The 21,736-nt window shown below is 61.2% G+C and overlaps 2 protein-coding genes and 1 long non-coding RNA gene across 5 annotated transcripts in view; all 3 read right to left on the reverse strand.

Moving 5' to 3' along the window:
• PDE2A (phosphodiesterase 2A) overlaps positions 1-3,706 on the reverse strand; it is a 57,959-nt gene extending 54,253 nt beyond the window's left edge. The window contains exon 1 of the mRNA XM_062633840.1: positions 3,358-3,706. Within this exon, the coding sequence (XP_062489824.1) occupies positions 3,358-3,425 (68 nt within the window). The 5' untranslated portion in view covers positions 3,426-3,706. The remainder of the gene's footprint in view (positions 1-3,357) is intronic.
• An 11,671-nt stretch (positions 3,707-15,377) lies between these two features.
• Positions 15,378-18,177, reverse strand: LOC134171523 (uncharacterized). The gene is made up of 3 exons (XR_009967658.1): positions 18,138-18,177; positions 17,337-17,460; positions 15,378-15,727 (listed from the first exon to the last, which is right to left on the reverse strand). It is a non-coding gene; the product is annotated as an uncharacterized LOC134171523 (long non-coding RNA).
• Positions 18,178-19,881: 1,704 nt separating this feature from the next.
• Positions 19,882-21,736, reverse strand: part of ARAP1 (ArfGAP with RhoGAP domain, ankyrin repeat and PH domain 1) — a 49,534-nt gene continuing 47,679 nt past the window's right edge. For 2 of the 3 annotated variants that reach the window (XM_062633843.1, XM_062633841.1), the window contains 4 exons: positions 21,634-21,684; positions 21,263-21,326; positions 20,972-21,127; positions 19,909-19,950 (listed from right to left, as the gene is read on the reverse strand). In XM_062633843.1, coding sequence (XP_062489827.1) covers positions 19,933-19,950; positions 20,972-21,127; positions 21,263-21,326; positions 21,634-21,684 — 289 coding nt within the window. In that variant the 3' untranslated portion in view covers positions 19,909-19,932. Of the gene's footprint in view, positions 19,951-20,971; positions 21,128-21,262; positions 21,327-21,633; positions 21,685-21,736 lie in introns of all 3 variants that reach the window. The other variant, XM_062633842.1, reaches the window with a different exon arrangement.

A 21,736-nucleotide genomic window follows, 5' to 3' on the forward strand; every position in this document is an offset into this window, starting at 1 on the left:
GGGTGTGATGGAGCCGCAGCAGCAGCCACAGCATCTCCCAGCGCTCTGCATCCCCCTCGCTCCCCCCTGCCTCCATTCAGACCCATCCATTAAGGACAGCTCAGCCCTTTGAAGGAGAAAGCTGGACAAGCAGAAGGTCCCAAGGCCCTGCCTGCACTTCTGGCTGCAGCCCAGCGCCAGCCACGTGGGAGCTGGGAAAGAGACAAAGCAAAAGCAGGGACCGAGGTCGGAGGAGAGCGCTGCTGCAGCCAGGGAATCCTGCATCCCGCATGGAGGAGCGGCCGCAGCGCTGCCTGCTCCGCGTGGGTGCTCGTCCTCCTGCAGCTCATGACACTGAAAGCACTTGCTGCTCTGAAATTGGGGGGGGGGGGGGTGGAGGGTGAGCTCCTGGATGGGTCCTCCCCACCCAAGGGACCGCTCCAGGTTTGGAGACGTGCAGGGTGCCAGGAGCTCCCCCTGCATCCTCTCTGAGCTCCAGGGTGAGGGGATGCAGAAGTGCCCCACACACACAGCTCCCAGTGGATGGACCAGCACCAGCCTGGGCAAAAGGTGCAGGGTGGGACTGCGCTCGGCCTTGCTGATGCTTGTAGACCTCCAAAAGGTGCCTGGACTGCTCCACCACTTGGATGCTCTCCTGCATCCCAGCCGGTGCTGCGCCATGGGTACCAGAGCAAGCCATGGGATGGTTTGGGTTGGATAGGACTTTTTAAGGTCCAGGACCTGAAGGAAGCAGCAACCAGGTGGGTACATCAGGGGGGTAAAATGGGGATGGTTCATTACACATGGCCCCTGCGTGAGCCTTGATGGGGACACACTGTCCAAGTCCTGGTATCAACCTGGGGACACAGCATCTGGGATAACTGGCACTCAGACCAACACACGTCCTTTACAGAGGGGATAAAGATGCCTCCTTATCCCATGGCAGGACACTGGTCTCTTCCCGCTCCTGGACACTCATCCGGGCAGGATGGAGCCCTCATCCCAGCTGCGGCCAAGCCACGGTCCCTCCTCCATCACGTGCCTGGCACCGATGCTGTCACCAAACCAGCGCCAAGCCCGGCAGCCCTTGCCCAGTTCACACATCCCCACGCCTGCTCCCACCAGTGGGAAGAGCCGGATGAGGCCTCTTCCCGAAGGAAGCCTTGACCCGTGCCCAGGCTCCGCCGCGCCTGCGGGGCTGCTCAGAACATCCTCTCCTCCTGCGTGCTCTCAATGCGCAGAGCTCAGCTGCGGCTCCCCCAGCCCCTGGCTGCTGTCAGATGCTGTGAGCGCAGCAGCTCCGGGCACCCCAGCATCCCACCCACCCGTAACCGGGTCAGGAGCCGCTGCCGGGGGGGAAAGGAGGAAGAAACGGCTTTAAACGTGACCTGGATAATGCAGGATGGCGCTTGAGTGGCTGCCAGCAACGCTGCCCTGCGAGGAAAGCTCATCCACCGCGCACGTGGGTAGACCTGGCCCACCGCTGCATCCCGGCCCCATGCAGCATTCCCAGCGTGCTGCGAGGGCGGGAGCAGCTTCGCTGGGATCTGCTGGCAGCAGGCAGGCAGAGCCAGCGGGAAACAACACAGGCAGGGAGCAGGCAGCATCACCCCGGCCTCACGGGGACACCCATGTGCAAAGGGCATCGCCGGAAAGCGCTTAGGAAGCTTTTCCACCCCTATATATCCCCCAGGATGTGCGGGAACAGGGATAAGCATCTAGGAAAGACACGGGGTTGTATCCTGGGTGAAGGGGAAAGCATCTCATCTCACCACCCCTGCCCTGGGCGGCTCGAGAGGTGCAGCAATCCAGCTACACTCAAGTAGCATCCACCATTCTTAAAGCCATTAAACAGGAGCTGCAAGTCAGCAGAGGCATTCCAGCCGGAGGGAACATGAGGATGGCAATGGCATTTCAAGACCTTTGTGTGCTGTGCTTAAAGAAAAGGACACGGGCACATGTGGTGGCAGCAGCATGAAAGGATCTCTGCAGGGAACAAAGCGCACACAGCACCGGCGAGAGCAGGGGGGAAGGATGCTGCCCGCAGAGGCTGGATCCAGCACCCACAGCAGGGGGGGATCAGCAGCTCCTGGTGGCCTCTGGAAGGTGGATCTGAGCCCCACGCCACCACAGGCAGGAGATGCTGGAGGCTATTCTAGAGCCAGGCAGACTTGGCATCCAAAGGTCACCTCGTGAAGGTGCGAAAAGCTGGGGATGCCGGAGGGAAATAGGTGGGGATGAGGCAGGAGCGGGCGGCAGCTTCCCTTGTGCCCTGATGGCCCTGGAATCACATCAAGCACCCGCTCCAGGAGCCCTGAGGATGCTCCCAGGCACATCCCCATAAGGGATGCAGTGCTGGGAGCGGCGGTCCCGGCTGCCGAGCCAGTGCTTGAGCATGTGGAGCTGAGATGCACCCGTCAGACAAAGGAATCCAAGCACCCAGCAGCTTCCCTCCTCATCCCCTTACACCCTCATCCCATTCCCACCGGATCAGCCCATCCCTTTGGCAATGAGGGGTCTGATCCCAGCAACCGCTGGGGTGGGAAACAAGGGGTAGGGAGCACCCGATATCTCTGGATACCCGGGAAGCAGAGCACCCACGTACTGCAAACCGCCTGCGCACAGCAGTGGAGCCTCGTGAGTGCTCCATACACACAGAGACACAGAGCCGGGGATCTCGGCCATCCCGAGCCACGGTGATGGGAATCGAGGCATCGCACGCTTCCCGTTAGCCAGCTCTGCCCCTCTCCCCACGTGGGCTCTCCAGAGCATCACCCTGCATGGCTGGAAGCGAGCACTGTCATCCCTCAGCAAGGTCACCCCCTGCGAGCCCCTCATTCCTGCGCTGTGGAATGAGATCCCCCCTGATCCCCCCGTCCCACCCCACCGCATGGGATCAGCAGCACCGGGACCCCCAGACCTGTTGCGTGGGGTGGGTGTGCAGGGGGGTGGCTCCTCCTGCCATGCGTGGAGCCACCGAAGCCACGATGCCGAGGCCTGACCAGCATTTCACTAAGTCACCCACATCCCCCCCAGCTCCCTGCCAGGCCAGGAGCCTGCTGCTCCCATGGGAAACCACCGCGGGGTTACAGGGAACATATAAGGGTGGGTCAGCAGGGAAAAGGGGAGATGCTGCTGACAGCGGCGCTCCCGCACAGCATCACCCATCAGTGATGCCCTGCCCTGGGCTCACACAGTGAGGAACTGAGGGGGGGTCGCAGCCTGTAATCCCCCTGCACCCCAGGCGGGAGGAGGAACTTTTCCCCTCTCCGCGATGTCTCCCTCTCGCCTTCGCGCAGCCTCTCCCCCCGCCCCGGAGCATCGCTCCCTCCCGGCGTGGTCCCCCCCAGTCCCCGGTGCCGGCGGGAGGGGACTCACAGGTCAGACGCAGCCGCCTGGTACGGCTGGCTCCGGCAGAGGATGGAGTGTCCGCAGCCCTGCCCCATGGCTCCGCATGCTTCGGCGGCCGGCGGGGGCTCGGAGAGGGGCTGCGGGCAACGCGGAGCCGCCGCTGCGCCCGGTTCTCGGTGCTGACGGGGAGCGGAGCCCGCTGCTGTCAACCGAGCCCGATGCAGCGCGCCGAGGCGTGCGGGAGGGGAGGGCGGAGAGGCGCGGGGGGGAGGCCGGGGGAAGAAACGCCGCTGATTGACGGCGCCGCTGCGGCTCCGCGGGGCTGGGCGGGGGCCGGAGCCGTTCCCGCGGAGGGGCCGAAGGGGTCCGCACCTGCCTCTGGCTGCCGCCCGCCCTGGGCCGCGCCCGGCCTCGCCCGCAGCGCCGCCCCGCTCCGGGGGGACGCCGCCTTTGTCTAGTAAGGAGCACGCTGGCCCTGCCCGCCCCGCGCTCCCCGCGGCGGCAGCGGGTCCTGCGGGGCACCGCAAGCGCCCGTCTGCCCGGCTTCTGCCCCGGGGGACATCGGGCAGCACAGAGCAGTGCTGGGCAGCACAGGGAGATGCTGAGCAGTACAGGGCAATGCTGGGCAGCACAGAGCGGTGCTGGGCAGTACAGAGGGATGCTGAGCAGCACAGCGCAATGCTGGGCAGCACAGAGCAATGCTGAGCAGCACAGAACGATGCTGGGCAGCACAGAGCGATGCTGGGCAGCACAGAGCGGTGCTGGGGAGTACAGGGCGATGCTGAGCAGCACAGGGCAATGCTGGGCAGCACAGAGAGATGCTGGGCAGCACAGGGCGATGCTGGGCAGCACAGAGAGATGCTGGGCAGCACAGAGAGATGCTGGGGAGTACAGGGCAATGCTGGGCAGTACAGAGCAGTGCTGGGCAGCACAGGGCAATGCTGGGCAGCACAGAGCAGTGCTGGGCAGCACAGAGAGATGCTGGGCAGCACAGAGAGATGCTGGGCAGCACAGAGAGATGCTGGGCAGTACAGGGCAATGCTGGGCAGCACAGAGCGGTGCTGGGCAGCACAGAGCGATGCTGGGCAGCACAGGACAATGCTGGGCAGCACAGAGAGATGCTGGGCAGTACAGAGAGATGCTGGGCAGCACAGGGCAATGCTGGGCAGCACAGAGCAGTGCTGGGCAGCACAGAGCGGTGCTGGGCAGTACAGAGAGATGCTGGGCAGCACAGAACGATGCTGGGCAGCACAGAGCAGTGCTGGGCAGTACAGGGCAATGCTGGGCAGCACAGAGAGATTCTGGGCATCACAGAGCGGTGCTGGGCAGCACAGAGAGATGCTGGGCAGCACAGAACGATGCTGGGCAGTACAGAGCGACTCTGGACAATACAGGGCAATGCTGGGCAGCACAGAGAGATGCTGAACAGCACAGGGCAATGCTGGGCAGTGCAGAGTGATGCTGGGCAGCACAGAGAGATGCTGGGCAGCACAGAGTGACGCTGGGCAGTACAGGGCAATGCTGGGCAGCACAGAGTGATGCTGGGCAGCTCAAGCAATGCTGGGCAGCACAGAATGATGCTGGGCAGCACTGGTTTTGCAGGCAAGTCCCTGCCCCAGGGCAGCACCAGACCCACAAGCCTTGCCTTGCACATGGGCACCAGGCAGCATCAAGCAGTATGGAGCAGTCGTGGCCCTCAGGCAGGTCCCTGCCCCAGGGGAACTGGGCAGCAGTAGGTAGCACCCGACCTGTGGGCAGGTTCCTTTCCCAAGGGTGCTGGGTGGCATCGAGCAGTATTAGAAAGTCATGGAATCAGCCGGGTTGGGAAAGAGCTTCAGGACCATCCAGTGCAACCATTGCCCCACGGCCACCACTGCCCCATGGCACTGAGGCCTCCTCTCCATGGGGTGTGAACCCTCGCAGGGCCGGTGCCTGCAGCCCTGCCCTGGGCAGCCTGTTCCAATGCCTGAGCACCCTCTGGGGCAGGAATTGTTCCTCAGCTCCATCTAAACCTGCCCTGGGGCAGCTTGAGGCCGGTTCCTCTTGTCCCATCCCTTGTTCCCTGGGAGCAGACAAGCAATAGACAGCAATGCCCGGCAGGCAGGTCCCCACCAGGGCAGCAGGTCCCACCCCAGGCAGGAGGAGCCGGAGCCTCCCATGCGCCTGCAGCATCGCTCCATGCCTGTGCCCCCGCTGCCACCTCCCGAATGAGCGCAGCTTCCCCCCGGGAGCCCCACTGAGCACGGAGCCCTCTGCACGCGTGCAGCACCGGCACCGGGCACCGATGGGTTGGAGGAGCAGATGTGGTGTCCATGGGTTTATCCCCCACAAGCACACTGGGATCTCCTGCCCTGGGCCCCCTGGAACAAGCACCCTGTGCTGTGAGCACTGCCAGGGATGGGGCAGCCACAGCTTCTCTGGGCACCCTGTGCCAGCGCCTCAGCACCCTCCCAGGGAAGAGCTTCTGCCTAAGAGCTCAGCTCAGTCTCCCCTTGGGCAGGTTAAAGCCATTCCCCTTGGCCTGTCCCTACAGGCCCTTGTCCCAAGCCCCTCTCCAGCTTTCCTGCAGCCCCTTCAGGCACTGGAGCTGCTCTCAGGTCTCCCCTTCACGCCTTAGTAAAGGGGGAGAATCCCTTCCCTGAGCTGCTGCTCACACTCTGGGGGTGCAGCCCAGGACGTGGCTGGTTTCTGGGCTGCAGGCACACATCGAAGCCATTGAACATCACGAGGTTCTATGGTCCCTCCTCTCCAGCCACCCCGCTGTTGCTCCCCCATCCCATGTGAAGCCAGGAGCATCCCTCTGGTCCTCAGCTCAGCAGCATCTCTCTGTGGGTGTCTGCATCCTCCACACACTCGCTGTCTGCTCCGCGCTGCACCAACCCACACCCCCAGGCTGGGAGCTCGGCTTCATGGCAGGAGGTGGTTGCACCAAAAGCAGCTGGTTTGGTTGCTCCCCAGGAGCCTTGCAGCGATCCAGCCCTCCGGGGTCACTGCTTCCATGGGGAGAGGGGCTGGATGCGCTTTGTAACCACTGGGGGTACGCTGCTGCTGCCCTGCTCCGTGCTGAGCCCACGTGAAGAGCAGCGATAGTTATTAAGAGATTTGCACTCAAATCACACCAGTCCCTGTCAGATTCACATGGATTAATATCCCCATGGTCTCCAGAAATAGGCCAAGTAACGCATCCATTACTGAGAGCCCCTGCCTGCCTTGGCCAGGGGAGGAAAGCGAGGGCCAGATCCAGGATGCCTTGCCCAGATTTCACCCCAGGAGCTGATGGCAGAGCCAGGGCTCATCTGGGGTTATTTTAAGGGCCATCACTTTGACCATGGAATCCTGGAATGGGTTGGGATGAAGGGACCTTAAAGCTCCTCCAGCTCCAACCCCTGCCACGGGCAGGGACCCCTTCCATAGAGCAGCTTGCTCCAAGCCCCTGTGTCCAACCTGGCCTTGAACACTGCCAGGGATGGGGCAGCCACAGCTCCTCTGGGTGCCACGATCCTCCTGACATCAGTGCAATGTCCCCACTCTGGGTGGGACCCTGGGTGCTTATGAAGCCAGGCACCAGCGCAGCTTCTTGGGTGCTTCCAAGCAGGGATTTGTGTGGAAAACACCCAAATTATTCATGGAATTTCCCATTTTCCCGATTTTTGCATTATTCATGGAATGCATCCAAACATTATGGAAACTCTGGGATGGCTCCACCGGGTTCTTCCAGTTCCTCAGCACCGAGACCCCTGGGGCTGCACACACTGAAAGGAGGAACCGCGTCTCCAAGGACAGAGCCTGCGCTGCTGTTGGCAGAAGCTGCTTGGATACGGGGCTGAGCTCTCTCCTGAGGAGGAAACAGCACAGAGCAATGTGGGGAGGAGAAAACCACCTCTGTGAGCACCAGGAGCAACGTTAGATAAGGGAGAGCGCCGGGAACCACATGGAAGGGTTCACGGGAGGATGCTGGGATGTGGTGGTCCCTGCCTGCATCTGGGGATGGACCTGGTGGGCCTCGCACCCCGATGGGCTCTGACCTTCTCCGCTGGGATTGGGAATGTGGGAATGGCTTTAACCTGCCCCAGGGGAGGCTGAGCTGAGCTCTGAGGCAGAAGCTCTTCCCTGTGAGGGTGCTGAGGCGCTGGCACAGGGTGCCCAGAGAAGCTGTGGCTGCCCCATCCCTGGCAGTGCTCAAGGCCAGCTTGGACACAGGGGCTTGGAGCAAGCTCAGGCCCCCACGGACCTGGAACTGATCCTGGCTGCTGGAAATCCATGGGGTTGGCATCCCCATGGCATACAGGGACATTAGAGCGGGGCTGTGGTGCAGGCGCGAGGCCTTGGTGATGGCCAGCAAGACCCACCAAGAAACCTTCTCCAGGAGCATCCAAAGGGCAAACCTTACCCCAGCGTCCTGCAGCTTAAGGCTCTTCCCAGCCCTATGGAAGGAGAAGGTCCTGGGAGGATCCAGCACAGCAAATCCCTTTTGTTCCTCCCCACATTCCGTGCTGGCTGCAGCCAACACGATTCCAGCGCAGCTCATGGCAGCTCCGCTCTGGCTCCTGACGCTGCTCCATGTCTTTATCTCCTGTCAGCAAGATGAAGCGCTGCCGCCTTCCAAAGGCATCATTCCAGGTCCGTGCCCTCGTGTGGGTGTTTGTGGTGTGAATGTGAAACGAGCCTCGAGCTCAGCTCCTGCAGCGCCTCCTCGGCTGCGGGATGCAGGTCTTTGAGCTCTCGATAACCACTGATCATCCCTGGGTGCTCGCTGTGCGGGTACCGGCAGCATCCCGCTCATGGGGATGGCTTTGGTGGCACAAAGCAGCTTCCACACAAGATGCTCTCCCTACAGCATCACTGCACCCTGTCCCCAGAGCTCGGAGCTCCAGGGAGCAACGGGCTCCTCTCTCTTCCTACAGGGATGCCTCAGCGGAGCAGCCCGGGATGCTCCCAGGGACCACACGCTGCTCCCCTGCTTCCAGGCCGTCAGAGGAGCATAGGATGGGTTGGGATGAAGGGAGCTCAAAGCTCCCCCAGTTCCAACCCCCTGCCATGTGCAGGGACACCTTCCACTGGAGCAGCTTGCTCCAATCCCATCAGGATATGGATATATCCCTAGATATCCCCACTATTCCCACCAATGGAACCACTGGTCCTGTCGTGCCTGTACAAATGCCCCCCAGAAAGTTCCAATTCCAGGAAGCTGGGCGTTGTTTCCCCCTCTCTCTGCTTGTGCCACGCTCACAACCCCAAAGAGCTTTTCTGAGGAGGAAGAAAAGAGCAGAATGGAGAAAAGCTTTTCCATTTTCCTTGACATTTATCCCGGGACCAGAAAAAGAACAGAAAACAACCCCCGGAGGAGCCCGGAGCCTTGGGTTTTATCGCAAGGTCAGAACAAGCTGTTCTCAAAGCAGCAAATAAGCGGAAAGGAATCCTCAGTGAGGAGGGAAACGGTTGCCTGTGCCTGCAGGTGCAGCTCTGCTGGCGTGGGCAGAGCACAGACAGGGCCCCCAGGTACTTCGGGGCAGGGATGGGGACCCCAGGATGCTGCTTGGAGGGTGTTTGGATGCATCCCGGTAGCCAGCATGAGGATAGTGATGCAGGAAGAGGTGGGATTGATGCTGGTTCTCACTGGTACCCATCCCATTGCCTCTCTCAGAGCAAGTGGGGATAAAGGGACAAAGGGGATGCTGGTGGCTGCCCCATCCCTGGCAGTGTTCAAGGCCACGTTGGACACAGGGGCTTGGAGCAAGCTGCTCTATGGAAGGGGTCCCTGCCCGTGGCAGGGGTTGGGGCTGGAGGAGCTTTAAGGTCCCTTCAACCCAACCCATCCCATGAGTACGTGCTGGGGGCAATGGAGCAGCGCTGTGATCCCGGCAGCCGAGGAAGCGGCTGATGGAAAGATCCTCTGGTAAGGGAAGGGAAATGAAAGCTCGTGTGGAGGGGAGAGAAACCCTGCTTCCCTCCAGCACCACTGTGGAGCATCACCCCGCTCATGGCCGTCAGTAAATCCCCCACCTTGATTTGATCTCAGTACCCCCCTAGTCCATCCCGAGCTGCAGGAAGCAGAGCGGATCCCACCCTCTCCTGGCCCTGCAGACCTGCCCCGGGCCGGTGCTGCAGCCATGGGAGAGGCAGCGGGAGAGCCACTGTTGGGGATGGAGCATCCCAAAAGGTCCAGGAAGGGGCTTGGGAAGCTTGGTGGGGGTAAGGGGGGTGTGAAAGTGGATTGGAGGGAGAAGGGGAAGGATGGGAAAGAAGGAAAAGAAATGGAAAGGGAAGGATGGGGAGGGGGAAGGGGAAAGTGGAAAGGGGGGAAAGGGAAAAATGAAGGGGAAAGATGGGGAATGCAAAGAGGAAGGGGAAGAGGGGAAAAGAAATGGAAAGGGAGGGATGGGGAATGCAAAGAGGAAGGGAAGGGGAAAGAGGGGAAAAGAAATGGAAAGGGAGGGATGGGGAATACAAGAGGAAGGGAAAAGGGAAAGAAGGAGAAAGGAAAGGATGAGGAAGGCAAGGGGAGACTAGGGGTGGGACTGGGAAGGGAAAGGGAAAAGAAGGAAAGAGGAGAAGGGGAAAGAAGGGGACAGAGAAGGATAGGAAGGGTAGAGGAGGAAGGGGAAGGGTGAAGGGAAAAGGGGGAAGGAGAAGGAGAGGGAGAAGGGGAAAGGGAAGGGGGAAGTGAAGGGGCAGGGATGTGCTTGCTCACAGCACAGCCTCAGCCCCTTCCATCGCTGAAGGGGGCAGCAGGAGCGCGGCTGGGGCCGCTCCAGCGCTGTCACTGAGCCTGCCCCGGGCTGCGCCGTGTCCTGCCCGGGCACATCCATCAGCTGGGAGCCGGGAGCGGACAGGGACCGGCCGGCTCCATCGCCCCACGGAGCCACACGGGTGCCCTTGCCCCGGGGCAGCCTCTGCCCCCCTTCCTTTTCCAGCCTCGCGTCATCACCCATCAGATCCCACATCCCTCTGATGTGTCCCCAAGGCCAAAGCCTGGAGCGATCGGTACCCTGCGGCGACCGATCCCCGGGTACCAGCATCCGTCCCCAGGCTGTGCCGGGGGTGACATCCGTCATACGGGTGATGGGAAACAGGGATGCAGGGTCAGCCCTGGGGGTCTGCTCGCTCCCAGGGTCTGACCCCAGGGTACCACGATCCAGGCGCCACCCATAGACCCAGCTCTGTCCCCTCCGTGGCTCCCCATCCTGGTTTCGGTGGGTTTGGAATCCTTCTTGCCACCGTGACCCCTTCCCAGTTCTCCCATCACTGTGGGGAGCATGGGGACACCCGGTCCTGCAGTGGCCCTTGGGCGCAGGCTGAGCCTTGAGGTCCCAAATTCCTGCTTCCCATCACCCAGACATGAGGTCCATCCCTGGTTTGGGGGTGAGAGGAGATGGGGGGTGCTCGAGTGTAGATGAGGCTGGGAATGGTTGGGAATGAAGGACAGCGATGGGGACATAGGAAGAGGAGGATGGAGCTGTGTGTTCCTGATACAAGGTGTCGCTGCACCTTCAGCATCCCCTTCCCGCAGCCCATGGGTGCACCAGGGTGCAGGATGGGCCCATGAGCTTCCCCCCCACTGTGTCCAGGGATGAAACCAAAGGCAAAATCGGGATGGGAACAAAAGGAATCCAACAATCCAAGCTCCGGGCCCAGCCAGACCCGCACTGATGGGAATTAGCAGCGTGCCTGCTGCTCCTTCACGCGTGGGTTGGCTCCCACAAAGGGAGCAGGGAGGGATTAAATGTGCGGAAGGCGGTCATGGATCACATGGAATCAATGCCAGGCGGCAGCAGGAGCTGTTGTTGGGTGATGCTGAGGTGATGCAGCTACATGGAGCCACGCAGATAATCTTGTCCGGGAACAAGCCCCAAGGGAGAGCGGGATTGGTGGCACCCTGGAACACCCTGTCCCACGGGATGGGGGTTCCGTGGGGCAGGGGATGCCTTTGGGATGGCCCTCAGGGGTAAAACCCACTGCTTGGGGGTTGGGCTCAGCCCTGTGCTTTAATAGCATCCCCAAGCTAACACTGAACTGGGGACCCACTTACACATCATCCCCCCAAAGGCATCAGGAGCATTTTCCAATTGGTGGGAAAAAGCAGGGATGAGCTTTCCAGGGATGGCAGATGGACTTGGTGGCCATCTGAGCTGCAGAAGGGACCTGGAGCATCCCTGCTCATCCCTGCCGCATCCCCTAAGCATCCCTGTCCACGTGGTGGTTTGACTCTGGTCCCCAAGCTGCAACAAGCTCCCAGCTGTTTCTTCCCATCAGGTTGAGGCAGGGAAATCCCTGTGGAAGCCATCAGGGTCCCTTGGAGCAGGGATGTGGATGGGCAGCGTGTTCCAGATGCACCCAAGCCTGCAGGTTTCGTATCACCCAGGGAGTGGTGCCTTGGGGATGGGCGCATTGGACTCTTCCCCACAGCTGGAAGTGATGCTGTGATGGGACAGGGATGTTGATGGGGATAATCCCATCCCTTGGAGCATCACATCCCACTGCAGCCACACCAGTGCCACAGCACCAACCCCTTCCCACAGCGTCCCCCATTGCCACCCTGCGGTCCCTTGGGATGCACCAGGGCATCTCCCCATGCTGGTACCAACCCTGGGGATGCAGGAATTGGGATCAGAACCCCACAGCAGGGCCGAGATCGATGGAGTTTGCTGTGTAAGAGGTGCCAATGAGGGTTTGTCACCAGTGGGGACACGCATGTGGCACATGGGGCTGGCGCTGCCGAGGCTCCAGGTATCCATGGAAACCTCCTGGCAGGATGCTGAGCCGATAAATAGCCAATTTAAGGTGATTTTCCTCAAAGAGGGTTTTTTTTAATGTGTCTTGAGCGAGTCTCAGTGGCGTTTTTGGCTTTCCTCCTTTCATCAGGATGGAGTTCTCCTCCATGCTCCGTTCAGGGCTGCACGATGCTGGGTGAGGGTGGCTCAACACAGATCCTTGTGGCACGTGGGACAAAGCGGGTTTATCTTGGTGGCAGTAAGGAGGGAACTGGGATGGGTCGGTTCAGTGGGTGCTGATTCCAACCTGGGCTCTATTTACCTGCATACACCGGGACGGATGAATGTGTGTGTTGGGATGGAATAGGTTGGGATGAAGGGACCTTAAAGCTCCTCCAGTCCCAGGCAGGGACCCTTTCCACTGGAGCAGCTTGCTCCAAGCCCCTGTGTCCAATAGGACAGGGTCAAACACAGCACGAGCCCAGGTAGGAGACACCCGTCCTGCTTCCCTTCCCCACCGACACCACAGCATCCTCCTGCTCTGTCCTCTTGGGAGGCTCCCAAGGGATGGAGCAAGGGGAAATGAATGGGGATTTTCAAGCCCTGCTGACCCACGTCCACCCCAGGAGGTGACATCCACCCCGTGTGCAGGAGCTCTGACCCCAGCCTTGTGCTTCATCCTCATGGCTGAGGAGGAAGAGCCGCTCCTGCTCCTTTAAGGCTCCAAACCCGGTTCGGCTGCAGGATCAACCCCTCCGCAGGGAAAAGAGAGGCCGGCGCTGTGCTGAGTCAGCAGTTCTGCCTGGCTGCGTGTCCCACCTGGCACACGTGTCCCTGGGGACCCCATCCTGCTCCCTCAGCCCCGGCCAGGGATGCAGCGCGGATGGGTCCGTGTTGCCAAGCCGGGAGCATCACCGCCGGCAGGAGTGGCTGACTGAGATTGAAGGCTCTGTCACAGTGAAATGGGTTCAGATTGACGTGCTTTAATGGAGAAGGACAAGGCCAGCTCCTCGCAGCAGCCCCGGTGACAAGGGAGGGTGAGGAGCCCGGGCCCTGCATCAGCATCCCAGAGCATCCTTCCCTGTGCCAGACCCACACACCTGGATGCAGCAGCACCAGTTGCATCCATCGATGCTGCCGGCGGGGATCTGGGAACTGCCTGTACTGGGAGCAGATCCCACCATGCTCATGGATGGAGGAGGCATGGGGCTGTCCCACAGCATCACCCTGTGGGCCAGGGGGGAGCGGCTCTTCCCTCCTGTATCCCTCGTCCCAAGCAGAGCACAGGCCCTGGGGGTTCTTCCAATTGGGAAAGGCCCCATTTGACTCCTCCTTCTGCCACCCAGCTCCAGTTGGCTTTGGCCATGGCTCCTTTCTCTGCTCTGGCCAAGCCAAGCCAAGGGCACCCATCCAACGTCTCCTTCTCCACCCCACAAGGTGCTGAGCCCCTGACCCCCAACACCAAGCCCCCACCGCTGCCAGCATCCCACGGGAGTCAGAAGTGGATCCCCCCATCCCTACGGATCCCAGCACCCAGTCCATGGGGAGCAATTCCCTGGGGCACAGCCCCCCCCCCCGCACCCCCTTTCCCTCCTGAGCCTTTATTTAGGATCTCAAGTCCCTTTATATTCCCTAAGGAGCCTGGAGCAGCGAGTGGGAGGCTGCTGGGGAGGGAGGAGGGAGCACGGGACGGGATAAACGGCTTCAAGCAGCGCTGTCCTTCCCCTGCTCCATCACTTCATGCTCCTAACCCCCTCCAAGGGGCTCTTCTCCCCCTTTCCCACCACCAGGAGCCGCTTTGGAAGTGATTTGAGCTCTGGAATGCTGGGGGGGGGGGGAGCCTCGGGGTGGGAATTGGGGCTGGGGCTTGAATTGTCAACAGGTTTCCCCAAACCCTTCCCCAGGCTGAGCCCCATTTAGGATGGCAAAGCCGGGAGCAGCGGGAGGTGATGCTTCTCCATGCCCAGCTGCCCTTTGGTAGCATTCCAAGCGTGGAGGCGGCTGATTGAATATAAAGAGGGACCGGGAGAAGGCAGGAGGGAAGGGAAAGGAGGGGGGATAGAACACGAGAGCCTGACTAAAGGCAGTGACAGGTTAATGGGGCTGCTGATGAAATAATGAATGCTCCGAAGTCGGCTGGAGTGCGGCTGCGGCTCTATTGAATCCGGGCATGGATCAGCTGCCGAGTCCATCACCCAGGAGCAGGGCTGAGCTGTCACGGGTGCGGGATGCACACGAGGGGACCCGTGGGGACAAGGCCTGTGGGTGCCGTGGGGTTGGAGCATCATCCGCTGGCATTGCCTGCATCCGTCTTGGGGTACCCGTGGGGACAAGACCTGTGGGTGCCGTGGGGTTGGAGCATCATCCGCTGGCATTGCCTGCATCCGCCTTAGGGTACCCGTGGGGACAAGGCCTGTGGGTGCCGTGGGGTTGGAGCATCATCCGCTGGCATTGCCTGCATCTGCCTTAGGGTACCCGTGGGGACAAGGCCTGTGGGTGCCGTGGGGTTGGAGCATCATCCGCTGGCATTGCCTGCATCCGCCTTAGGGTACCCGCGAGGAGGAGGGGGAACATGGGGTAGAGGCAGAGGCTCGTGCCTGGGTGCATGAGGCTGCCCCATTGCCTGCACCCAGGGCTGGCAGCACCCAGGGGTGGGATGGATGGAGCCTCCTTTATATACAGAGGCGGGAGGTGGCTGGCAGAGGGTGCTGAGCCTGCGCTGTGCCACCTCGGTGGTGGGGTTTGCCTGGCATTCACCAGATCCGTGTGTCCAGCCCACGATGCTCCTGCCATCGCCAAACCATGGCGAAGGGCAGGGATGCTGCTGGCTCGGCCCCATGCTAGGAGCTTCCACACCTTGGGAAGAGGCACCTGGATCCTGCTACAACAGAGCTATAGAATCATGGAATCAACCGGATTGGAAGGGAGCTTCAAGACCAAGTCCAATCATCACCCCAACACAGCCACCACTGCCCCATGGCACTGAGGCCTCGTCTCCACGGGGTGTGAGGTGCCTGCAGCCCTGCCCTGGGCAGCCTGTTCCAATGCCTGAGCACCCTCTGGGGCAGGAATTGTTCCTCAGCTCCATCTAAACCTGCCCTGGGGCAGCTTGAGGCCGGTTCCTCTTGTCCCATCCCTTGTTCCTTGGGAGCAGAGCCCAGCCCCTCCTGGCTCCATCCTCCTCTCAGGCACTTGTAGGCAGCCATCAGGTCCCCCCTGAGCCTTCTCTTCTCCACACTGAACCCCCCAGCTCCCTCAGCCCTTCCCCATCACACCCGCTCCTCACGTCCAGCCCCCCCAGCTCCTGTTCCGCGGGCAGTTTCCAGCCGCAATTCCGCAGCTCTGGAATGCCGCAGGGCTCGGAACGGCCCTCACGTGCCGGAGCAGCCCCGGGCAGGGAGCTGAGGAAGCTCTTTGTAAATGACTCTGCAGTTAATCACCGTGTGCGCGGCATCACACGCGCTCGCCCCCGCTCTGCTATACATAGAGCGAGCGGAGGGAGGCTCCAGCCAGCCCGCTCCCGAGGGGCGGCAGCTTCATCCCATGGGATGAGCGTGGAGGGGAAGCGAGCCCCACATCTGCCGCTGTGGGAGCCGGGATGCTGCAGGAGCTGTTGGCGTCGACGCTGGGCTCAGCCCCACGGATGCAGCTCATCGCTCGGAGCATCTTCTCCGTGCTCAGAGGCCCTGCGGGTACCAGGCGTGTGCTCAGGCACTAACACGCGTGTAAACACCGTGTGCGCGTGGAGGGGACGTGCGAACGGAGGGGCACAAGCGTGTGCGGGCACGGACACGGAGCAGGCGTGAAGATGGAGCACATGTGGAACACGGGGCACAGGGCGGGCACTGAGGGCAGGTGTGAGAGCAGGCACGGAGCACATGCTGCAGCACTGAGGACCTCGGCACACACTGCATGCACTGAGCGTGCATTGAAGGCACTGAACACGTCAGCACACGTTGCATGCACTGAGCGTGCATTGAAGGCACTGAACACGTCAGCACACGTTGCATGCACTGAGCGTGCATTGAAGGCGCTGAACACGTTAGCACACGTTGCATGCACTGAGCGTGCATTGAAGGCACTGAACACGTCAGCACACGTTGCATGCACTGAGCGTGCATTGAAGGCGCTGAACACGTTAGCGCACGATGCATGCACTGAGCATGCACTGAACACGTTAGCACACACTGCATGCACTGAGCGTGCATTGAAGGTGCTGAGCATGTTGCATGCACTGAGCATGCATTGAAGGCACTGAACACAGCACATGTTGTATGCACTGAGCACCCATTGAAGGCGCTGAACACGTTAGCACACGTTGCATGCACTGAGCATGCATTGAAGGCGCTGAACACGTCAGCACACGTTGCATGCACTGAGCGTGCATTGAAGGCGCTGAACACGTCAGCACACGTTGCATGCACTGAGCGTGCACTGAAGGCACTGAACACGTCAGCATACGTTGCATGCACTGAGCATGTGCTGCAGACACTGAACACGTTAGCACACGATGCATGCACTGAGCACATGCTGCAGCACTGGGGACCTCGGCACACACTGCATGCACTGAGCGTGCATTGAAGGCACTGAACACGTTAGCACATGTTGAATGCACTGAGCATGCATTGAAGGCGCTGAGCACGTCAGCACACGTTGCATGCACTGAGCACCCATTGAAGGCGCTGAACACGTTAGCACACGTTGCATGCACTGAGCATGCATTGCAGGCACTGAACACGTTAGCACACGTTGCATGCACTGAGCATGCATTGCAGGCACTGAACACGTTAGCACACGTTGCATGCACTGAGCATGCACTGAAGGCACTGAGAATAAAACGCACACATGGAGCTTGTGTTGCATGCTCTGAGCATGTCACAGGCACCGAGCACAGGTTGCATGCACTGAGCATGCATTGAAGGCGCTGAACATGTTAGCACATGTTGCATGCACTGAGCATGCATCGAAGGCGCTGAACACCTTAGCATACGTTGCATGCACTGAGCATGCATCGAAGGCACTGAACACGTTAGCACATGTTGCATGCACTGAGCATGTGCTGCAGACACTGAGCACATGTTAGCACGTTGCCTGCAGTGAGCACGCATTGCAGAGACCAAACAGGCACTGCACGCACTGAGCAAGCACTGCAGATGCTGAACATGTGTTGCAGACACTGAGCATGCATTGCATACACAGAGCACACATTGCATACACGGAGCACATCCTGCAGATGCTGACCACGTGTTGCATGCACTGAGCACACATTACATGCACAGAGCACGTGTTGCATACCTGGAGCACGTACTGCAGACATTGAACATGTGTTGCATGCACCGAACACGCATTCCAGACCTCATTCCCCAGCACACACGGGTTCCTGCCCTCCATCTGCACCCCTGGCAGAGCAGCCCCAGCGCTGCGGGTGATTGACATCTGTCACCCGTGTGTGTGACTGACACACGTCACCCGTGTGGGGCTGACATCTGTCACCCCCCATGAGTCACTGCCCAACCCCGGGGGGATCAGAGCAACGGGGAGGTGGAGGGACACCCGCACCAAGGGACACTGCAGGGAGCTGCACTCCAGCATCCTCCCATTGCTGCATCCCTGCATTGCTGCATACCCCCCACCGCAGCATCCCTGCATCCCCACATCCCTGCATCCCCACATCCCACATCCCTGCATCCCCACATCCCTGCATACTATATCCCTGCACCCTGCACATCCACATCCCTGCATCCCTGCACCCCAGCATCCCTGCATCCCCACATCCCACATCCCTGCATCCTCACATCCCATCATCCCTGCATCCCCACATCCCTGCATACCATATCCCTGCACCCTGCACCTCCACATTCCTGCATCCCTGCACCCCAGCATCCCTGCATCCCCACATCCCACACCCCTGCATCCTCACATCCCAGCATCCCTGTATTCCTGCATCCCACATCCCTGCACCCTGCACCCCCACATCCCTGCATCCCTGCACCCCAGCATCCCCACATCCCACACCCCTGAATCCTCACATCCCAGCATCCCTGCATCCCCGCATCCCTATATTCCTGCATCCCTGTATTCCTGCATCCCACATACCTGCACTCTGCTTCTCCACATCCCTGCGTCCCCATGTCCTATCATCCCTGAATCTCCACGTCCCAGCACCCCTGCATTCCTGCATCCCACATCCCTGCATCCCGCATCCCCACATCCCTGCACCCTCGCATCCTCACATCCCTGATTCCCAGCATCCCTGCAGCCATGGGTTTAGTGTGCATTTGGCATCACCCATCACCTCCCCAGCACCCAGCGGGTGCACCCAGGCCCACCCCGCTGCACCCATGTGCTCTCAGCTCCCGCTGTCCCCATCCCAGCCGCAGAGACCAGGACACGTCGCTTCCCAAAGACCTTTAATGCCATGGAGAGATTAGGACAGCGGCCGGATGCCCCCAGTCTGGGGGTACAGAGGCTCGCGATGGCCTGCCCATGGAGGGGACCCTGGCAATGGGGCACCCCCTCTCTAGGAGTGATGGGAACACCGTGATGGTGGTCCCCGGAGCTGGGAATGCAGCCCATGGGAAGGATTGCCATGAATGGAGATTCAGGGATGATTCAAGGATTGCCTTGTTGTTTCCATGGAGGGGGACTTCAAATAAGAGGGAAGAAGAGGAAAAGCAGGACCCTGTGCCAGGGTGTCCGGCCGGGATCCGCTTCCCTCCCTGGAGCTTGGAGCAGAAGCTGAAAGCAGCTGAGATCTGGGGTCTGGTAGGCTGGTACTGCCTGGTCCCTATGGATGCTGGTCCACATAGATACCTGGTCCCATGGCTGCTGGTCCCATGGGTGCTCGTCCCCATGGATGCCTGGTCCCTGTGGATGCCTGCTCCTCAATGGGTGCCTGGTACTCATGGGTGCATGTTCCTCATGGGTGCATGGTCCCCATGGATGCTGGTCCCTGTGGATCCTCTTCCCCATGTGTGCCTGGTCCACATGGATGCTGGTCTCTGTGGATGCTGGTTCCTGTGGATGCTGGTCCCTGTGGATGCTGGTCCCCATAAGTGCCTGGTCCTCATGGATGCCTGCTCCCCCATGGGTGCTTGATAGTCATGGATATTGGTCCCCATGGATGCTGGTCCCCATGGATGCTGGTCCTCATGGATGCCTGGTCCCCCATGGGTGCCTGATCGTCATGGATGCTGGTCCCCATGGGTGCTGATCCCCAGGGTGCTGGCCCCCCAGATGCCTGGCCCCTAGGGATGTCTGGTCCCCATGGCTGCATGGTCCTGATGGATGCTGGTCCCCATGAGTGCCTCGTCCCCATGAGTGCCTGGTCCCCATGGATGCTGGTCCCTATGGATGCTGGTCCCTATGGATGCTGGTCCCCATGGATGCTGGTCCCCATGGCTGCTGGTCCCTATGGATGCTGGTCCCCATGGATGCTGGTCCCTATGGATGCTGGTCCCTATGGATGCTGGTCCCCATGGATGCTGGTCCCCATGGATGCTGGTCCCTATATAGTCTCCATGGGTGCCTGGCCATGGCTCCCCAGACCTGCTCCACTGGTGGGTCAGTGGCCTCGCAGCCAGTTCCCCTCCTGTGTGCCCATGGGTCACGGTGTGGGGAGGTCAGAGGGTCCGGTGGAGGCTCCGCATGTGATGGGAGCCCGGCCTGCGCCGGGATGTGGGGCTGGAGCAGGTCCCTGAGGGCTGCCCCACGCGTGGACAAACCTGGAGCACAAGAGGAGAGCAAACGTTGGCACCTCCATCCCGGCCCTGCTGGGACCCACATGGGGGCACCGCATGTCCCCTGTCCCCGCGCGGGCTGGCAATGGGGTGGGCAGCGCCATCGTCCCCTGCAGCACTGGGGACACTCACCGTTGTCTCAGGCCTCGAGCTCAGACGTTGTGCAGGAGCTGGGGACAGAGCACACGGGTCAGTGCTCACCCTCCTCCTGCCCCGGCATCGCCAGGGGTTCCCATAGGAGCGCATCAGGGATGCAGGAGAACGCCCAGAGCAAGAGGACCCGCGCTCCCCGGCACATCAGCCTGTGCCCACCTCCCCGCCCCATGGTGGGGACACCCACAGTGTCCCATGGGAGCCCCACGGTGCTGGTCCCTTGCCCTGGAGCAGCCCAGAGGATGCTCCATGGTCCCCCTGGGTGCAGAGACCCCCCTGCCAGGGCTGTCCCTGGCACAGCACACGCGCACCTCAAAGCAGAGCCCATGGGGAAGCCCAGGAGGAGCTTCCCCATCATCCCATGTTATAAACCTGAGCCTGGGGGGGGGTCCTGGGCCAGGGCTGCCCCATAGACCCGGTCCATGGGCATGGGTGTGCGGTAGGGGGGGGCTCTGGGGCGGTGATGCCGCTGCTCCCCACCCTTGGGTGATGCACAACCCACGGCAGGATCTCCCCATCACAGCCACGTCCTCAGGTTTATAACAGCAACGAGGGCCCAAGGGGCTGCCTTGGGCACGGTGGGAGCACAGAAGCTCTGTCCCACCACCACCCATAGCAGCCACGGGCCCCGTGGCTGAGCAGGGCACCCACAGCACTGGCGTGGTGCGGGGATGCCCAGCATGGACAGACAGACGGGAGGACGAGGGGATGGGGCTGATTTGTGACCAGGAGAGCGTCCCAGAGAAACCAACCCTGTGACAGGAAAAATCAGAGCTTGGCAGCATCCCCTTGCCTTGCATCACACGGTTTGGGCCCCTCCTGCACCCTGGACACCACCCCAACGCCGTTCAGAGCACCCAAAGCATCATCTTCCTCCCCTCTGGGGTGACCAGAGGCTGATGCTGGTGCATAAGGAATGGGAACGGGGATGCTCCCCCCGTCCCTGGGTACCAGAACCCCCTCCTCGTGTGATGCAGAGGAGATGCAGCCCCACACAGAGGGGTCCCCCCCCCGCCCCCAGCAGCCCCTGTCACTCACGGTGAGCGGGTCAGTAGCAAAAGCAGCCACACTGTTCCTCATCTCACTCTCATTGCCCCGCAGCGGGATGAGGGAGATGTTACCCAACCTGGAGTCCTGCTGCCACCGCGACGTCCTCACCTTGGAGCCCTCCGAGGGCCACAGGGCCCCCCCGTGCTGGGGACAGAGGGGACGTGGGGTGGGCAATGGCTCTTTGGTCCTCAGGGCCCCTTCCGCTGCCCTGGGATGCGGGGATTTAGGGATGCTGGGGTGCAGCAAGGGTGGCTCCGCGCTGAGCATCCTCCTGCGTACCTGCACGTGGAGGAAGGTGGCGAACCACTCACGGAGATCAGCCTGGGTGTCACAGCACAGGTACCTGTGGGGACACGGAGGCGATGGGGACACAAAGGGGGGGCTGAGTCCAACCTGGCCTTGAGCACTGCCAGGGATGGGGCAGCCACAGCTTCTCTGGGCACCCTGTGCCAGCGCCTCAGCACCCTCCCAGGGAAGAGCTTCTGCCTAAGAGCTCAGCTCAGTCTCCCCTGGGGCAGGTTAAAGCCATTCCCCTTGGCCTGGCCCTGCTGCAGGGGGTCCCCCCAGGCTGTGTCTGTGCTCAGCGCCAGCACCCGCAGTGTGGATCCCATGGGATGGGCTCTGCACCCCGTGTCCGTCCCCGCTCTCACCATTGCTGCTTCTCGTGCTTCTCGTTCTCATGGAAGACTGTGAAGCCCCAGCTGAAGGGAGAAGGAAACCATGAGCACACACACACACACATACATGTACATG

This window comes from Pezoporus occidentalis, unplaced genomic scaffold (assembly GCF_034315485.1).
Source record: "Pezoporus occidentalis ecotype Australia unplaced genomic scaffold, CSIRO_AGI_Poc_V1 ctg405, whole genome shotgun sequence".
In the NCBI taxonomy this organism is placed as follows: domain Eukaryota; kingdom Metazoa; phylum Chordata; class Aves; order Psittaciformes; family Psittacidae; genus Pezoporus; species Pezoporus occidentalis.